Below are 20,579 nucleotides of genomic sequence, written 5' to 3'. Positions count from 1 at the left end.
GCCAGGTATCTGGTGACATTTCCAACACTTTTCTGATTTATTCTTGAACATTCTTGCGATTCTGGTCGGGGGTAGGTGCCACCTGTAAAACATCTTATACAAGTTTTCTCTATATGCAGTAGACATTGTCATTTTGTAATTTTGAGACCACAATTTCTGCCAATTCTCTAAATCAATCCCATACTTAAAATTTTCCCCCCAAGCAATCATAGTTTCTTTAACTTGTTCTTCATGCAATTTAAACTCCAATAAATATCCATATAGTTTTTTTAATTACTTTTTCATCGGTACCTGTTAGAATTTGTCTAGCTCAGTCATTTTATTATAGAGACCTTTAGTTTTTCTATCTTCATTATATCTAGATTGTATCTGTACATATGAATACCAGTTCATTTCCATCCCTTCTTGCTTCAACTCTTGACTAGATTTTGAGCTCACCCTCTGTATTCAATAATTCTATATATCTAACTGTTTGTTCCTTTTTATGTATTATCAGATACGAGAATGCTTCAATTGTTGATGTCCAGACTGGAATTTTTAAATAATGTAATTTTTTAATCTTTTCCCAATTTAACAACAACGCCTCCCTTATATAATGTCTTCTAAAATAACCATGTGGTTAGTTCCCTTATTACCATAAGAAAGCATGCCATCCCAACAGCAAATCGTGACCTTCTACGTTCAATAATCTAGAGTTTTTTAATGATATCCACTCCTTAATCAACATCAGGTTTGCTGCCTATAGTATAGCTCCCAATCGGGTAAGCCAAAACCTCCTCTTGATCTAACATCTTGTAGTAATTTAAGCTTTATTCTAGCTTTTTTCCCTTGCCAAATAATTTCAAAACTAGTGTTATTTAAGTCTAGAAAAAATCCTTACCCAGTCTAATTGGGATTGTCTGAAACAGATATAGAATTCTAGGTAGAATGTTCATTTTAATTGTGGGAATTCTTCCCATCATTGATAAATGCAAGTGTTCCCATTTCTCCAAATCGATTGCTATTTGTTCGTTTTAATCTGGTATAATTATCCTCTTTAAGAGTGCTACATCTAGGTGATAAATGTATCCCCAAGTATTTAATCTTACTTGTGTTTTGAATCTGCAACATTTCTGACAACTGTTCCTTTTGTGTAGCTGGGATATCTTTGTCATGATCTTTGTTTTATCTTGTTTATTTTCAAGCCTGCTACTTCCTCCATATTCCTCTATTCTTTCTAACAATTTGGGTGCGGTTTCTAATGGATCTTCAAGAATGAAAACTAAGTCGTCTTGCGGAACGCTTGCAGTTTTATACTCTTCTCTCTTAATTTTCATTCCTCTTATTTCTTCTTCTTCTCTGATCTTTCTATTTAAGACCTCTAGTGTTAGGACAAAGAGTAGCGGTGATAGTGGGCAGCCTGTCTTGTACCTCTCTTTATTTCAATCGGTTCTGTTAGTTCTCCATTTACCATTATCTTGCTGCTTGTTTCTGGTATACGTTCGTATACTTTGAGTGAATTTCTGCCAAAGTTCATCTGCTCCAGTTGCAAAACATAAACTGCCAATTCACATTATCAAAGGCCTTCTGCGCATCGAGGAACATCAGTGCCAATTGTTTTTCTGGGTGGGCCTCATAGTATTCCAAGGTATTCAAATTATTCTCATATTGTCCTTTGATTTGTCTTTTAGGTAAAAAGCCATTTTGATCTGAATGGATGAAGCCATTTAAGTATTTTTTAAGTCTCTCAGCTAGTATAGATGCAAATAGCTTGTAGTCTGAGTTTAATAAAGAAATTGGTCTATAATTCTTGATTTGTGTTGAATCAGTCTCTTCCTTGGGGTAGTAATGTGATATACGCTTCTGACCATGACTTCGGTATTTGGTTCTCAGTCATCACTTCATTCATGACTTGTAAGAGTGGGAGGGTCAATATTTCTTCAAATGTTCTGTAGAATTCCACAGGTAGGCCATCTGGTCCTGGGGCTTTCCCATTATTTTGTTTTTTAAGTGCCTCTGTTAGTTCCATCATTGTTATTTTTCTTTCTAACATTGTTCTAGTTTCATCTGGTACTGGAGGAGATTGGCATCTTGTAGATACTTTTTGACTGTCCCTCCTCCACCTTCTCTGTTCATAGAGTTTAACGTAGTAGTCATGTATAATATATTTTTTCGGTATTTCCATATTGAATTTCTCCTTGTTTATCTCTTAGTGAAGTATTTTCTTTGTTTCTCTCTCTTTTTTCATCTTATATGCTAACCACCTGCCTGGTTGTTCGCATTTTCAAAATAATTCTGTTTGGCACCTCTAATTTTTTTGTGCCAGTTCTTCTTCCTTTTCTAATAGGTCCATTTTGTGTTTAATTATGTCCATTTTTATTTTAACATCTTTTTTTTGTGGTGCTCTCTGTAGGTCTCTTTCAAGTATTTTATAGTCATTGTCTAAAGCTTTGTACATTTGTCTTTTTTTTTGAGTTTCTCTTCCTTGTGTAGTCTATTGTCAAACCTCTGATAACAGCCTTCATTGTGTCCCAGAGATCTGCAACGACGTATCTTCTTTCCTATTTCTTTAAAAAAAGGACTAGCTCTTTTTCCATTTTTTGTACCAAACTCTTTTTCTTTCAATATAGTGTTATTTAGTGTCCATCTAGATCTTGCCCTTTGGCCTTTCCATTTAATTAAAATTGGATTGTGGTCCACCAGGTACTTACTTCAATCTCAATTTCTTTTATGTTGGAGCTCAACTCCGCTGAGAACCATATCATATCTATTCTAGAGAATGAAGAATGTCTATTTGAGTAGAAGGTATATTGTTCTTTTTTAACGTTTCTTTCTCTCCATATATCTTTTAAATTTAGCTCATCTGTCATCCTAAAAAAGATTTTCGGCAGAGGCTTCCTATTTAATTTTTTTGTTTTATATGTTTTATAGTCCATATTTGATTCACAATGCCATTAAAGTCTCCCATCATACCAAATATCAGCATAGTCTAGTTCCAAAATTTTGTTGTAGTTGTTTTGTAGAATTCATCTTGTTTTTCATTGGGGGCGTAGATTCCAATTAGGAGTGTCTTTTGGTATCCATAATTTCCACCATCAAAATTCTTCCCTCTTCCTCTGCGTATACTACTTTTTGTTGGGATGTTGCCTTTAATATAGAAGACCACTCCTCTTTTCTTACAATTTGACAATGATGAAAACATTTTCCCAAGCTTTGGTTGAGTTAGTAAATGTTCATATTTCTTTTGAATATGTACTTCTTGCAGACAGATTATGTCAAGTTGTAATTTCTCTAATTTATGGAATACTTTCTTCCTTTTAGTTACCGAATGAGTCCATTAATGTTTAATTGTAATCATTTTTTCTTCTTCCATGTTTATACTTTATATACAGGGTTTATCGCTCTAGTGGATCTAGGTTCTCGTTTTTCTTTGCGGCTCCCATTCCCTGTCTCCCCTTCTTTCTCACTTCCACCTACTGCTCCTTCTATTTTTTCGGTCGCGGTTACAGGTGGTTCCAGTATTTGTATCACTGCATCGTCTTTCCCAGCTTTCTCCGCCGTTTCTCTAAGGTATTCTTCGTAGAAAGCTTCTGCCTTCTCAGTTGTATCTATCCTGTGTCTTTGTCCTTGCCAAGTACATAATAAACCTTCCGGTATGAGCCATCTGTAGTTAACACCTTTTTTTATCAATACTTTGGTCAGAAATTGATATTCTCTTCTCCTCTCTCTCACCTCTCTTGGAATTTGTTTGAGTACTACAATCTCCTTTCCTTTATATTCTAATTTTCTATCTCTCATTTTCTGTAGGATTTGTGATTTAATTGTTTTCTTAGTAAATCTTACATGCACTTCCCTTGGAAGAGCATTTCTCATTGCATACCTTGTGTATACTTTAAAAGTCTCATCGATTGTTTCTTTTATTTGGTCCTGGGACATCCCCAGAACATCTATCAAAATATTTGAAATTATCTGAACTAAGTCCTCTCCTTTTTCTTCTTCTTTGTTTTGAAATCTTAAAAAAAATTCAGACCTGTCCATCTCCCATCTTAATATTCCACTGCTCTCTCTTTCTACATCACTTAGTCTGATCTCTAGCTTTTCAGTTTTCTTCTCTCCTTCTTGAATCTTATTTTCAATTTTTTGAATCCTATTTTCATATTTCAGCATCCAGTTGTGTATACTTTCTACTTTTCCTTCCATATTATCAACTTTTTGCACTATGCTTTGGTTTTGTTGTTCCATTGCCTCCATTTTTTTTACAAGGGTATCGTTTCCTGCTTGCATTTTCTGCATCATTTGTATAAGTGTTTCAAAGTTGGCTTCCTTCTCTTTTTCCTGATGGGACATCGTCTGTGTTGTCCTCTGGCCTCCCGCAGGTGAGGGGCAGGGGTTGATGTAAAGCCAGAGGCAGCTGCTTTTCTACTCATAGCCAATTAGTATTAGAGGGTGGAGGGTTATAATTATAGTGGATTAAGTACGTAAAGTACACAGAGTAGAGGGGGGGGAGATAAGAAAGGGGGGGAAAGAGAAAGGGAAGGAAAAGAGAGAAGGGAGAGAAAAGGAAGGAAAGAAGAGGAAACTTTTTTTTTGTTTCAAAGATGAAATGCAGTAGAATGCAATAAAATATATATATATAAATAAGAGAGTATGAAATAGTAAAAAAAAAAAAAAAAAGGAAGACACCCCCCCCTCCAAAAAGGGGAGAAGGGGTGCTTCAGTTACAAGTGAGAAAAGAAAGAAGCAGAAAAAATGTAAATAGTCAAGGGGTGATCCAAAGGTTAAAAAGAATAATCAAAACAGAAAAGAAAAAAAATGTAAAAGATCAAAAGGTCGATGGTGATGATCAAAAAGGAAAAACTCAATGTCGATGTCTCCACAGCCGGTAATATGAGAATGGTGTTGGGAGATGGAAGGATGCCAACAAGCTAAAACAAATGATTTTTTCCGGACTCTTTCCCCCCCCCCCCCTAAGATAAGAGTCTCTTCAAGGTCACGCTCAGCTTTGCTGTTTTATCTCACAGGTTCCCAGCTGCGTAAACACGTAAATCAAATGCATTACAGGGGGGATTTTAATAACAAAGTTCAAGTCCACAAGATGGCAGTGTTGGCTTGTAGTTTGTAGTTTACAGCTTGTTTTAGTCCGTTCCGTTTGTTAATTACTAATTGTTAAAAAAAAAACATCAAACGGGCTAAAAGGCAACGAAGAAAAACAAACCCCAAAAAAAAGAAAAAAAAACCAGATCTTCAAAGCACTTTAAGTTTAGGATTTAGTGCCCCATTAGATTCAAAGTTAAAGGTATCGACAACAAAGAGAAGGAACGCAAAAAGCCGATTCGAATTACAGGAAAGTCCAGCCCGGCTTCCAGGAATTAAAAAAAAGGAACAGAAAAATAAACTTCCAAGTGGCAAACATTTATCACCGCCGCTTTTCTCACTTATCAGCCTTATTTTAACTAAGTTTCCAAATTAGGGTGTTCTCTTTCCAACAAGAAAAAAGGATTTAAAACTCACATCAAACGACATGTTCATATTCAGCTCTCTGTCTGGGCTATCGCAGTTGCAGTCGGCATCGAGCCGATCCGGAAGTCACTGGATTAGGAAGGCTTTCCTTAGGTTCCCAGAGATTTTGTGAACATCTCTGGGACCACTGGAGTTCCTCCCACGTCACTGTCTCTACGGGACAGCTTAGATTCAAACGAATCCTCCAAAAAAGACTCCGGTATAGATGGTCATTCAGGAAATGCCTGAAAGTCCGTCTTCTCACTGCTAAGCCCCGCCTTCTTCCTTTCCCGGCCATAGATAGATTCTTAAAGTAGATCCTCAGATCTAGTAAAATTTAGACTTTACTGAGTGGTTTGTGACTTGGCAATGGAATGTTTTTAGAAAGACCCTTCAACTTTCTGGATTGCTCATCTGAGAAGAATCTATTTTGTGGGCTTATTCAATTGTACTCTTCTATTAATGGAATAGCAAAAAAGGCCTAATTCTAAGAACATGCTCAGGTTTTTGTAAAATATTCTTTTGGCTAATTAGCCTCGAACTGTTAAGGTAACTCCATTCAAAACAATAAGATTAGCTAATCCCTATACCTAAGAACAAATCAACTATAGGACTTCAGTCCTGTTGAGATACATTTTAACATTTAGTGGTCCTTATCCAGTTCTTTATTGCTTGCAAACTTTGATCCAGAATCAGAGTAGATCACTTGGGTGTAGAATAATTCAATTAACTTATTTATTCATCTGTGCAATTCATCTACTGCATTGGTTCTAATTTACTATAGCTACTATGCACATGTACTAATTAAAACAAATGCAAACAGTAGTTATAATATGACGAAGGCAATAATATTAACACTTCCAAGGTCCTCTAAAAAACTCACCTTTTTACAAGCTTCCAAAAGGCTTTGACATTGGGAGTTATCCTTTTCGGGTGGGGCAGGGCACACCATCTTCAGCATCTCCCAGAAATGTCCAAAGTTGTTTTTTTAAATCTCCATAGACATCTCCCAGAAATGCACTAGTAAATTGCAAACGTAGCAATCAGCACTTTGAATTACATCCAGAAATGTACCAATAATTAGTAGCTTCACAGCAATGATGTAATATGCTATGGTGGTAATGTGATGGCCTAATAAGCACATAGTCTTTGTACTAGGTGAAGTTTCTGAGCTGCCTTTAAGGGCAACTCCATGTAAAGTCAATTATGATGATCCATGCAAAATGTAATAAAGAAATTGTTTGCAGTGCAATGAGCTGAGGCCCTCCTGATCATCTGCTCTTTTAGCATGAGCTGTAAGTCCAGAAGGATCCAAGACTGCAAGCAATGCTCTCTGTAGTAACCCCTTTTACGGTCATTATTAGTATTGTCTTGCACTCAGTAGGTTTCTGAATCAACAGCTACTCCATCTTCCTTGGGTTGAGTCTCATATTTTCCCATCCCAAATAAGAACTTGTGGCACATCTCCCATTGGGTTGGAGGTGGAGATACATAAAAGGTTTAATCTACCTATTGATGATCTCTTGCCATTAAATTAATTATTACCTTCCTCAGAAGTTTCATGTATATATTAAGGGATATGATAAAGAATAAAACTCTGTTTTATAATAGAGACCAAGAGTCCAGCCTCTCTTTCCCTATAACCACTGATTGGCCCCACTCAGGAAAGAAAGAAAACAACTAAAGGATAAGCATGGGTAACAGGATTGAAGGCTGCTGTAAGGTCCAGCTACAAGGATGATCACGCTCCTCCCTACACGTTCTACAAAAGTTAATTGTGAGTACAACCAGTGCTGTTTCCATTCTATGTCCAGGCCTGAATCCAAAATACCACAGATCCAGATAATCCAAAGAGTATTACATTGCTCCAAGTACTCATTAGAGAAATGGATAGTTGGATTTGTTATGGGTATATAATCCACATGATGAACTGCCTGTCAGAACTGAAGACTGCAGATACTGTATCTTAAATCAAGAAAATACTGATGAAGTGGAGTGCTTTAGAGATATGAAAAAATATGCAAAATGAATTTTCAAAATAGGAGATAGAAAGCTTTGGTTTACAAGATAACTTTGAAATACTTTTTGTACCATGCTCAGGATCAACAAGATAAATAAATTGGATGAATCTCTTTATATGGACAAGTAGTTCTATAGGAAAAGGAGGCTAAAGTTTTATACAAGGAAATATTTTGGGTCATGTTGGTCCTGACTGTGGGTTAAATGGAATGGATCTCTTTGAATTAAGATGGTATAACAGTATTGGCATTTAACTTCAACAAGATGCATCAACTTTTAACCTAAACCTATTATAAGATCTTGTGGTTTGTGTAACACAGATTTTCAGCCAACAACATGGCATCATCTATGTGGAAAGGTGTATTTACATAGATGCTCCCATTAACACACTTCTGGCTTCAAGCATTCCTTATGCTATATATCTTTATACAAATAAACAGCAAAAAAGATACATTTCCCTGTCTTCTATTCTGCTCAGTGATAAAATATTTACTAGGCATTCTATGTATTCTTGTGCATGCTTTACTTCCTCATTTGAGGGACTGCCTCTTCCTGGTTATATCAATCCATCCACTCAGAGTTGGCAGGAAAAACATGGTATATTCATACTCTATGAAAGAGTATCATCTAGCAGGAGTAGTACCAAATACATTTTTGCTGTGGCATCTGTCTTAGATTGGCCCAATCTTCAGGAAAGCCATGAAGATAATGATTTTGCCACCTTGCTTATTATTCCAGCAATGGTGGGGAATGTTTATAGTGCCTGTGTTGACACAAGGTTGGATTGCTACTCACCATGATTATTTTTTAAGTGATTATTGATGCCTTTATATGCTTGTATATTTGTATATTTGTTTTCAACTAGTTTTTATTTGAGTCTTGGTTTTTATTTGTTGTGAATTATTCAGGTGAGATGAGGAATTACGAACGAACGAACGAATGAATGAATGAATGAATGAATGAATGAATGAATGAATGAATTGTATATCAATCTTACCCAATTTAGCAATTTACATTTGGGGACATTTGTGCAAAATATTTCATAGTTCGAGATTTGTCATTTGGCTATGTTGTCTTTAAAACAGTGAATATATAGTAAACTTGTTTTCTCATTAATCCACTACTGAGGCGCAAAATTATGGCATATTCAAACTGCTCTTGAAATGTTGCTCATTTTCCTGTATCCTTTCATTTGGAATTCTACAAGTGTTACTTTCCAGCATTACTTAACAATTTTGTCTATAGTTTTTGCATCCATTCTTTGTAATTTTCCCTTTGGAAAAATGTTATTACTATTCCTCCATACAGTTTTTATGGCCAAAACAAGTTACATAATGGTTATATTTAAAATTTTTGCTAGCTAAATCATATACATAAACTATGTTTTAAAAAAACTTTTTTTTAAACATTCTCAAAAATGTGTTGTTTCATTTTCATAACTTCTTTCCTTGGTACTAACATTTAAACAATTCATTCCAATATTACTTTTTTCTATATCATTTTTATATTTATATTTTATATAACTTTATATGATAACTTTGTATTATTTTATCATTAACACTCCCATACTTGCTTTTATATTTACAGTATATTATAATTTTATATTATACATTACATTGTTTGCCATGTGTATACTTGAATACACTTATGTTTAAGAAGAAACAGGCATTTTCTAAGCAGATATTTTTAAATAGCATTTATGGCTATTTGCAGCTCCCCATGGTCATGTGAATATGATTTACACCACTTTTACTAAAAACTGGTGGTTATTTCCAGTTTCTGACAAAAATGACTCCATATAGAACAAAAGAGTCACTTAATGACAGCAGCATTTGCTTTATGGCCACAGCTTTTGCTTAACAACCTCTGCAAAGAAGGTAAAATCAGATGCGGTTACATGGTGGCCCATTTTACAACAGGATGGGTTTGATTTAGTTCAAGTCGATTTAAGTCACGATTTAAAAGTAAAAAGGCTTGATTTAAATCAACTTGAATTAAATCAGGGGTGTCAAACTCGGGGGCCAGATCCAGCCCACAGGGTGCTTAGATCTAGCCCTTGGGGCCACCCTGGAAATAGTGAAAGGCTGGACCACGGTGCTCTTGCCAACAGAAACAGGCCCCCAAGCTCCATTTTTGCTGCAGAGGGTTGCAGAAGGCCGTCACAGAGCTCAGGAGCCTGTTTTTCCTCGCAGAGCACTCGGGCCACCACAGGCCCCCTCAACACAAGTGATATTGAGCTGGCCATGCCCCCCCCCCGGCCACTCCCACACCGGCCCTGAGGTCAAACACTGTGTCTCTGCAGTTTCAATGAAATAGAGATTATGTCAGCTTTTTTTTTCATTCACTCACTGAAAGGGACCGTTTGAGTGGAGTTATCTAAACTTTTGCATTCAAATGTGCAACTGTAATTTGAGTAGGAATAAAATTTAATTATCTGCCGCGTTTTCAGAATCTTTCCATTTGAGGTTGTTCTTTATTCTGCCATGTTCAATGTGTCCAGTCACCTACAAAGCAGATAACTGATTTGCACCTTATATATGCACATGCACTTGCATTTAATTAAAGGACACTGGCTCCTCTGTAGAAAAGGATGTCTATAGTAGGTTTTAGAAGTATAAGACTTTGTAACATTGTTTCGGTCCCTAGAATTTCATTTTATTTTCCCTTTCTCTCTTCAGATTTCAAATCAAAACTATTCCTTAATTTGAGACAGATCTAATTGCGATGTTACATTTTGTTTTGCTAGCAAGTTCCCAAATATTTTGAGATCTGGCAGTTCTTCATGTTTTCTATGTTACGCATTTTTTGAGAACCTGAGATGTAAGAATATATTCCAACTTGTTTAGAATAGCAGAATGAGTAGTGTTCGAAGCATTTGAAAGGGGGTTTCACAAAATGCACTGAAACAAGCTAAATACCCATCTTTAAAGCATTAAAGTTCTTTGAAAGATTTTGCCCATATATATATGTGCACATACACAAGCACTTTTGGTAGCCATCTCAAAGAAGTATGTTTGATAGAGGGAAATAAATCTCTTCCTTGACAGATATTATTCAGTCTTTGGATTATTAGATACTTAATTGGTCATTAAAATTCCTATGGTGGTTAACACAGAAATTGTTATTCCAAAGGAATTTAGAAGTAATCTTATTGCAGAAAATGACAGGCTTTAGACGTCTCAGGATACAGGAAAAGTTTATTTGGCAGCCAGGTTCAGAAAGCTAGCCCATGGCTAGCATTGCAAGTTCTGAACAACCTTCATTATCGAAGCACACATTCTTATACATTCTCAAAGGCAGCGTAACACGGAAACACTTAACTCATTTCTTAGTGGTTACCTTGAGGAGAAAGCCTTATAAGGAGATGAGGTCTGTCTTCTCCTTTTGTTATGGAGTACGTGTCATTAACAAACTTTAATTGAACCTTGTGGTTTGGACTTTTGACATAGGTTTTGACATAGGGACATCGGCTAGAACATCTTGTGGTTAGGCACTTGCTTCCTGTTCTTTTGCAAGCTCCAACTCTGTCTATGTGGCTTTTAATATAGAAGTAAAGGGGCCCTGAGAGGCTGTCCAGCCTGACCCAGTAAGTTTCACACTTAATGTCCGAATCTCACTTTACGTCCTACTTTAATCTAATATAAGATCGTTTTAAAAAGGCATGGAAAAGCCGTTACATACAGCAGAAGCAAATATGAAAAAGAAACTGAGAAACCCCACCTAGAACACTAATTGTGTAAGAAGGGACAAAGAGAAACTTGGAGAGGTTTTAAGATGTTCTTGTTACACTATACATAAAGCAGTATTCCTGGAATCTCTGTATCCATAGGTCTGCCTTACTCTAAGGGTGGATGGTTCTCTCCCTTGCTGGTTTCTTTAAAACTGAGATTACAAACTCAGTTTTAATTATTTTTTGTAAGATGCTCTGCAAACCTCTTTTATAAACTTATATATTTTTTCCTTTTTAGAAAAGTAATGTTCTATAATTCTCTTATATAGGTCTCAATGAAAAGATGGCAGTGAAATTATTGGGATTCCTGGCTAGATCTTCATATACAATAAGCCAGTGCCGATACTTTCCTACATATGGATATTTAGCATCAAGCAGCAACTTGCTATCAGTAAATCGAAATCTCAGGCTATGCATCCCAGAGGCAACTTCTTCTAATTTTACTAGCAATTGCATGGACAATTCAAAATGGTTCAGTTCAAAAATTACTATTGGTGCTCTGGCAAAAATTACCAATTATTTGACTATGGATGTTTGTCCTTCATCCAGGGAACTTCATCCTCTTAAAGCTTCAATTTTTAAGCAGAAATTAAAACATATAAGAATACTTACTAGAATACCAAACAGACATTATTCAGTTTTATCACCTAGTAAACTTCAACCAAATCAAGATATTGTACCAGTTAAGCGTCTACCAAAAACATCAAGGACCAAGCAGCCATCAAGAATTAACCTGCCATTACCATCTGAAGCTAAGGTAATCTGAATTCAGGATGGCAATATTGCATGCTTCTAATGAAGTAGTCTGTAATCTACAAGCTTTTATGCCGTACTAAATACGTTATGCTTTGAGCTACTAAAAGATGCTATTGTTTTTGTCACAGTGATGAGGCTTGATTCCTTTTTAATATGTTCCTTTTGCATCATGCTAGATTTTTTGGTTGGTTGGTTGGTTGTGTGTATGTGTGTGTGTGTCTTTTGAGACAATGTTGATACCTGGGGGCTGCCTGGACAAGTCCCTGCAGTTTTCTTTGCGAATTTCAGTGGTTTGCCATTGCCTCCTTTCTAGGACTGAAAGTAAGAAAATCGATCTAGGTTACCTAAAGATGGGACTAGAATTGACAATTCCAGTTTCTAGCAAAGTGCCTTAATTTAAACTACACTAAATTGGCTCTCTGTGCTATTCCCTCCTAAAAGAGGGTAGATTTTGGTGCATCTTATACACCGAATACTGCCATTTTTGGCCTCCCGAAACGCCACCCCCACATTCCATTTTTGTGAAAAATGGACAGAAAATGGGTCGTTTTTCAGCAAAATGGGAGTTTTTTTGCCTTCCCCCACCCCCCAAGAAGCACTCTGCAAGCTTCAGCAGGGCTGGGGGAAGGGGAAAATGTCCCCATTTTGATTTTAAAAAACCTGCATTTTTGCCTTCCCTCAGTTCTGCTGAAGCCTGCAGAGTGCTCCTGGGGGCCGGGGAAAACAAAAATTTTTTTTCTTGCTTACCTCTTTGAAATCTTGGGGTGTCTTATACACTGGTGCATCTTATGGTCCGAAAAATATGGTAGATTTGCAGTGGGAAACTATAAATAGTGCTAATAGTGAATTTGTGAGTATATACTTCATTAGCAATGTTCCAAAAATTTAGGAGATACTTAGAAAAAGAATCTAATTTTCCTAATTCTGTATGTTAATAGTTTTCAAAATAATGATTAAATTGAATTGTATGTTTTGTCTGTTTTAGGGGCTTTTTCAGAATCTCTTTATTCTTCATTGATGAAAGAATTATTATAGGGGTAACTGAATTGTATTATGCACTAAAAGTACTGTAATGTGTCTGATAATTCCCAGAACAATGTTCTTAATGTTGTAATTGAATTAAAAGGCAGTTATATATTAGTACAAATGTTATATCTCTGATATACTTGAACAAGAATAATTCAAAAAACATTCTAGACTGATACAAACAATCCCTTTATATTTATATAGTTTAGAGTTGAAGACTAATGTAGTATAAGTGAAAAGATTTTAACACTCCATTCTCTATTCCTTGAAGGTTAAATAATGTGTATATTATAGGCTGTGTTATGCCAATAACTTTGGAATAACGAATATAACTCTATCCAATAGACTGCTGCTATTTATAATTATACTATAATCTCAAATTAAGAATGTAACTATTGGGACACTTTTATAATTGTGACATGGAAAATTATTTCTAAATTACTCAGCATGATTAACAATGTAGTGATGCTAATAAAGATGCTCTACATTTAGGGAACACCAAAATTTAGGGGAGAAAGCTTTTGTAGGTATAATTTTGTTATGGGGTCCCGTCCCCACCAATAGTGATAATACAAATTTCAAGGTTGAAAGAATGAAGTTATTTTGAGTTAATACTGTCACATGGAAAATCTTTTGCCAGATAAGAACATTGACTTAAATAAAATATTTACAATTTGAAACATAAATTTGTTCTTTTTACTAAAGAAGAGCACCACCTGCTGGAAATCAGAGTGCTAGGGAAAATCTTATTTTTGCAAAGTTAATGTTAATGTTTAGGTATACTCTAGAAAATAAAATACAAATCTAAGATCTCACTATAGGGAGATTTTTAAAAATCTGGTGAATATAAAATTCAATGTCTAGTATTATGTGAAATAAGAAATAATCTATTTTTGAACATGAGTCTTTCATCTTATCTTTTAGGGTGATCCCCAACCTTTCTGGCTCCATGGAACAGCAGCAGTATGGAACTGCTCTCTCTCTCTCTCTCTCGCACACACACACACACACACACAAACTGCTTGCACAGCATGGTTCCCAACAGTTTCAAACCAGGTCTGAGCTGTGGACTCTGGTTGGGGACCCTAGGTTTAGGCAATAAGAGGCCATACAGGATCACATCTTATTACTCTTTAACAAAACATGAACGGCAGATGTTGGAGCTAAACTCAAAGCAGTTAGCCAAACTATATTTGCATAGAATTGATAGTGTAGTGTGAAGCTTGTAATGAATATATGAACTTGTATCTTTCTCTAAATCATAATCTTCCAAAGAACATAATTGAAGTTGCTTAGTAGATCCAGAGGAGGTATTTGTCTATCCGTATATCAGTGAAGCAAATTTAAAACTCTTTAAGTGTAAAAACCTTTGGAAAAAAACAACTATGGTTCTGTGCAGAATTTTAGCCATCTAGTGGCCAAATGCTAACAATGAGTTTGTGTAACGCTCTTTAGTATATCAGTTCTAGTGAGTGAGGCAACTAAGTGTTTTCTAAAGGAAATTCTGTTCTTTTTGGCATAGGATGTGATGCAATGTATAGCCTTTGCAACAGCAGATGCCTATCATCTTGGTAATCTATGCCTTGACCTGATCTCATCTGGATATGTTGAAATCACATTACCTAGAGGTACAACTCTGAACAGTTATTTCAAGTAGATCATATATTGTTTACTGATGTTTTTTCAGATATATACATATCATCAAACAGGTTTTGTACAAATGCTTTCTTTATAGAAATGTTGTTTGATACTTAAGTATGTGCTGTAATGTGGCCTAGGTTGTTTGATACTTAAGTATGTGCTGTAATGTGGCCTAGATGCTAACATTTACTTCAAAGAAATGAATAGCATATTTTTTTGTACTATAAGACACACCAGATCATAAGACGCACATAAGCTTCGGGGGGGGGGGGGAATCTGCCTCTGCCTCCCAGCATACATCCTGTAGTCATCTGGCTAGCATCCTTGCAGCAAACAACAAACAGCCTGGTCAGCTTCAGCAAAATATAACAGCCCCAGCACGTGGCTCGTCAGGGCTCTGCTCCATTGCGCCCACCACCCGTCAACTGAGCTGCAATGCTCCCGCCGCTGGGGATCACTGGAGCCTTTGCCGCCAAGCAGCTGATTGGTGGTTGGATCGGCCTCCCGGAATACCACCGATCAGCTGTTCTATGCAGCGGCAGCAATCCCCACCATTTAGAACAGCTGGAGCCAGGAAGCCAATCCATCCACTGACCAGCTGATCGGCACTGAAGGCTCCAACATTCCTCGGTGGTAGCGAGCAGCAGCAGCGGTGACAGACGTCTGTGGTGAACGATGCCGACGCCCCAACAACCCTCCCCCCCGCCCCATCAATATTCACTCTATAAAATGCACAAACATTTCCACCCACTTTGGGGGTGGGGGAAAGTGTGTCTTATAGTGCAAAAATTATGATAATTGGTGTAGAAGTACATCTACAAAAGTGTTTATGCATGGTCTGCTTTCAGGTCAATTTTCCTTCCCAAATCAGGGTTCTTAAGGAACTAAAAAGTGCACCGAGTTTAAATGAAAACTGTTTTAAGGATATAATGTGGCAGTCACATATTGTAAAGTAATTCTATTAAATGTCATACATGCATTAATACCTTTGGGTTAATGAATAAGCTAGGAAAGGAGGTAATACAGGATGACACAACACTGTGAAATAATGAAATGAAATGAAATAATGACTTACTGCATATAAGTAATATTAGTAATACATGAAAATCTTTAACTGTGCAATTTGACAATTCCTAATGATTTTTACTGCAAAGTAACCACTCTATTACCTTAAACATTTCATTCCAGGTGATAGTCTGTATTACTATGTAATACCTGAAGAGAATCTTGAGTCGCCAAATTTATGAAATCTGGCTCATTCAAATTTTAGACATGGGAAGAATGAATAGAGCTGATTGGTAAATAATAGGGCTATAAAGAATTGGAGATAAACTATTTCTGCCAGCATTAGTAAAAATTAAAGTTTGATTTTAAAAATGTGAGAAGTGATAATTTGAGTAATAAGTCATTAATTAGCTTTGTGGTATTATATTAATGCTGGAAGATCACTATAAATTAATTCAGTTTTATTATAAATGATCATGTTGTAGCAATAGCAGTAGCAATTATATACCACTCCATAGTGCTCTATAGCACACTCAAAGCAGTTTACAGAGTCAGCATTTTGCCTCCAGCAATCTGGGTCCTCATTTTACCAACCTCAGAAGGATGGAAAGCTGAATCAATCTTGAGCTGGTCTGGATCAAAGTCCTGGCTGTGGGCAGATAGCCTGCAATGTTGCATTCTAACCACCCCGGCTGATGTTACGTTTGTAGCTTAATTTAGAATAAGGGAATTGCAAATGTCTCTTTCTTCATTTCTGTTTTGATAGTCTGTTGCTGAGAAACTACTGGAATTGTCAGAGTACTCTGATAGATATATACTTGCACTGTATGTGACACACAGCACAATTTTATTCATATTTATAAGTTGTAAACCCTACAGAACCTTACCAGTTAGCAGCTTTTAGCTAATCTTGTCTTGATTCAGAAAGCAAACTGGATTGTCCCATCTTAATATTTCAGTGGGATCCCCCAGGGAATATGAGGGCCATAAGATAGATGGGAAAATAAAATATCCTGGAAGAATGCTGTTTTTACAAAATAAAAGAAGAAGAACCATAGACTTATTGATGAAGTAACCAGGAGATCAGTTAAATTTGAAAGAGACATACTTAATATAAATTATCTTGGGTAATAACATATAGGGTCCATGCTAAATGTAATTGTTTCTATTTTTTATAATATAATTTCATATAAGATTTTTTGAAAACTAGATGCAGCAAATGTTTTGGTGGTTGGCACAGAAAAGACAGCCAAAGATCATGATTTGGGGATCATATTTTTCTTCAAGTAAGTAAAGACCAATAATGTGGCATATGTGAGCAAAATTTTTCATTTCCACCTAAAGGAAAATTACATATTTATTTCTTCAGTATCATTCAGAATTTTAGTGATGATTACTTACAATATTTGTAGAACTCCCCAATCAAGCAACCTTAGGGCTTTACAAGAAGGAGAAAAGACCAAGAAAGAGAAATATTGTAAGCAACAAAATATAATTAAATGATTGGCCATAGTTTTACTCTATGAATCAAACATTATTAAATGGAAAGCGTTTTCAGAGCTTTCCAGAACATAAGGAGATTTGGTGCTAAATAGATTTGAAAAGCTTCTATGGTGGCTTTCATTGAGAATACGTGCCTTCTAACCCATACCTCTCCTACTTCAGATGGAGGTAGGGCTTCCAACAAACCCATTTTTAGTATTTGGATCAAACAGGCAGAATCTTATTTGGTAAGTTGGTCCCTGATAAATCTTGATGCCCTGTTCTTTAGGGTTTAAGGGTAATGAGCAATAGCAACAACACTTAAACTTATGTACCATTTCATAGTGCTTTTACAGCCCTCTCTAAGCGGTTTACAGAGTCAGCATATTTCCCCCAACCACCTCGGTCCTCATTTTACTGACCTCGGAAGGATGGAGACTGAGTCAACCGTGAGCTGTTCAGAATTGAACTCCTGGAGTGAACAGTGAGTTAGTCTGCAGTACTGCATTCTAATTTAGTGGCTCTTCCAATACTTGGAATTGAGTCAAGAAGGCTACCAATAACTACAAGTGGTCCTCACAACCTTTTCATTTAATGGTTATTTGAAGTTACAATGGCACTAAAAGAAGTAACTTCTTGCCAGTTTTCACACTTATGATTGCTGCAGCATTTCCATGGTCACACGATCAAATTCGGGCACTTGGCAACTGACTGGAAGCCAGATTTGCTTAATGTCTGCATTGTTCACTTAACTACAGTGATTCACTTAACAATTGTGGCAAAAACAATTGTAAAATGGGGCAAAACCCGCTTAACTGACTTCCTTGGCAATGGAAATTTTAGTTTCAGTTGTCATAAATTGAAAATTACTTGTGCAGAAACTAAAACAAAAATGAAACAGGTGTCCATCACTGTTTCCTCTAAGGTGCGCAGCTGCGCGGCCGCGCATGTGGAAAGAAACCCCGCGCAGCAGTTTCTAACTGCCGCGCAGAGATTTCTGTAAAGCAAACGTGGGGAAGTCCTTTGCAGGCGGCTACAACTGGCCGCCTGCAAAGGACCTCCCCAGACTTGTTTTGAAGAGCACGGCTCTTCAAAGGGGGATTCCTTCCTGCGAGACACCGTCCAGAAAATGCGGGGAGCGGCAGCGGAGACCCGGGGCTGCTTCTGCTGCGTCCGCTGGACTGTGGGGCTGGGAAGAGCGGCGGGAAGAGCGGCGGGGTTGGCGGTGGCAGGCTGGTTTGCCTCCTCCTCCTCCAACAGCACTGCCGGATTTCCGCCCAACGCTGCGGGGGCGCCAGCGGGAGCTTTGGCGGCTTCACCTCAGCCGCAGCGCTGGGCAGCAAATGTGTTGGTGCTGTTGGAGGAGGAGGAGGAGGCGGCAGCAATAGCACCTGAGGACAGGACAAGAAGCAATGGAAACTTGTCAGAAGGAGACTCAAGCTGGAAATAAGGAGAAATCTGACAGTAAGAACAATTAAAATCAATGGAATCTTAATTCATTTGCTACAGGTTTTCAAAAGACTGGATGGCCATTTGTCTCAGATGATATAAAGACTCCTGCCTTGGACAAGGGGCTGGACTAGAAGACCTCCAGTATCCCTTCTGATTCTATGATTTTAAAAACCACAAGCTTTTTACAGCTTGCTTGCAACTTTACCAAATTTAATTCAGCCATTTCCTTTTGTTATTAAATGGGTATTGCTAGTTCAATGCACATGCGCTCCACTTTTAAGATGCTGAAAAAATCCCCATGACCTGCAACAAAATTCATTCTTCCACTCTTATCTTGCCCTAACTTCTGATAGGTTCCTGAAATATAGATCTATAAAATTTAGTGAAAATATTTCTATCTATTTTAATGCAGACTCGTAAAACAGATTGGGACAAATGACATTAGTGCTCTGGGATAATAGCAGGTTTACTCTATTTGGATTTTCAGATAAAAGGTATCTTTTGTGCTAAGTTCTAACAATGTAGTTCTCTAATGTAACTATGAAACAGTTCAAATATATAATTCCCCTCAGGGAGGAATTCTGGGAGTTGAAGTCCACAAGTCTTAAAGCTGTCACGTTTGAAGACCCCTGGGGTTTTTTTCCCCTAAAGGGTTAGGGGTGCAAGGGTCTTGTAACAACAGCTTTAAGACTTGCGTGCTTCAAATGCCAGACTTTCTGAGCCAACATTTTGGTTGCTAAGCAGGAGCGTTGTTAAGTGATACTGATATTATATAACACTTTTAATTAAGCGGGTACCTTGAATAAACATAACCTTGAGTTTCAAATAATACTGATTTTGTTGTTGTCCTAGGTGACATCTGTGAAAAAAATTCAGGTGCTCAGGCATAAAAATATGCCGCTCAAACACTATACTTTTCTGCTCACACTGAAAAAAAAATAGAGGGAACATTGGTGTCCATAGCCAGAACAAAAGGTTGCTGTTTCATTTGTGTCATCCTCAGAACTTTCAGTTCTGCTAGGCCAGTGATGGTGAACCTTTTCAGCACCAAGTGCCCAAAACAGAACATGTGCATGCATGCACACTTGCGTGCGCGCTGGTCTTCAGGTTTCCAGCACATGCATTCACACTGGCCAGCTGGTCTTCAGGTTTCCGGTGCTCTAGTGCGCTCAAAGACCAGCTGGCTGGCATACATGCCCATAGAGAGGGCTCTGTGTGCCACATCACGATGCTAGGCAGAATTAACTAAGAACTAAGAAAAAGAACAGCAAAGAAAAATGATAGCTAAATAAGACAGGAAAAATATGTACATAAAGAAGTAGCTTCTAATCTTGTTTACAGCAGTTAAATGCATTTATATTTTATGCTCTCTCAATATGCTTATATTGTGGCTTCCTTCTTCCCATATTCTATTCTTTCTAATCAAACCCATTAATCATAATTTCATTTTTTTTCTATTTTCAGCAAAAAGCCCATAAGGGGTTTCCAATCACTAACAAATATGATTATCCCTAACCAAACAAATCAATTTTGCCCTCTGCAAATTCTGTCATCTTCACCAAGGGTAATTCAGGGTCTTTTGACTTTGGGCATATATGATCTTGCAAATTATCACATACAAAAATAATCTTCCATAACTCTTTTCCAGTTGTCTATTTGTCCCAGCAAGAAATATTTCAGTTGAATATTAATCTTTAAAACTTTAAAACTTTTGGTATCACTAAAATTCTTTGCACCTCCCCCTGTTCTAAAGATCCCTAAAACAAATATCATTCGGGTACTGTAATAATAGTTTATTGTTTCAACTTTTAAAGGCAAGCAAGAATGGAAAGAGAATTGCTTATTTCTAGGAATTGCATGTTTGAAACTTAAAATATTAGTCTAACATTAGTCTAACATTAATTTGTGATTTTTTTTTCTTATAGGGAAGGGTCTGTTGTGTTTTGGAATATTGAAGAAAAAACAGTAAGTGGAAGGCAGGTTTCTGGAG

General features: G+C 36.9%; 1 protein-coding gene across 4 annotated transcripts in view; it reads left to right on the top strand.

Moving 5' to 3' along the window:
- Nucleotides 1–20,579, top strand: part of RMND1 (required for meiotic nuclear division 1 homolog) — a 55,250-nt gene that overhangs the window by 5,523 nt on the left and 29,148 nt on the right. For 2 of the 4 annotated variants that reach the window (XM_032216783.1, XM_032216785.1), the window contains exons 2-6: nt 7,090–7,255; nt 11,497–11,984; nt 14,532–14,637; nt 16,866–16,941; nt 20,515–20,554. In XM_032216783.1, the coding sequence (XP_032072674.1) occupies nt 7,216–7,255; nt 11,497–11,984; nt 14,532–14,637; nt 16,866–16,941; nt 20,515–20,554 (750 nt within the window). In that variant the 5' untranslated portion in view covers nt 7,090–7,215. The remainder of the gene's footprint in view (nt 1–7,089; nt 7,256–11,496; nt 11,985–14,531; nt 14,638–16,865; nt 16,942–20,514; nt 20,555–20,579) is intronic. The other 2 variants (XM_032216784.1, XM_032216786.1) reach the window with 2 other exon arrangements.

Source organism: Thamnophis elegans, chromosome 4 (genome assembly GCF_009769535.1).
Source record: "Thamnophis elegans isolate rThaEle1 chromosome 4, rThaEle1.pri, whole genome shotgun sequence".
Lineage (NCBI taxonomy): Eukaryota > Metazoa > Chordata > Lepidosauria > Squamata > Colubridae > Thamnophis > Thamnophis elegans.
This window is presented reverse-complemented; position numbering and strand designations above follow the sequence as displayed.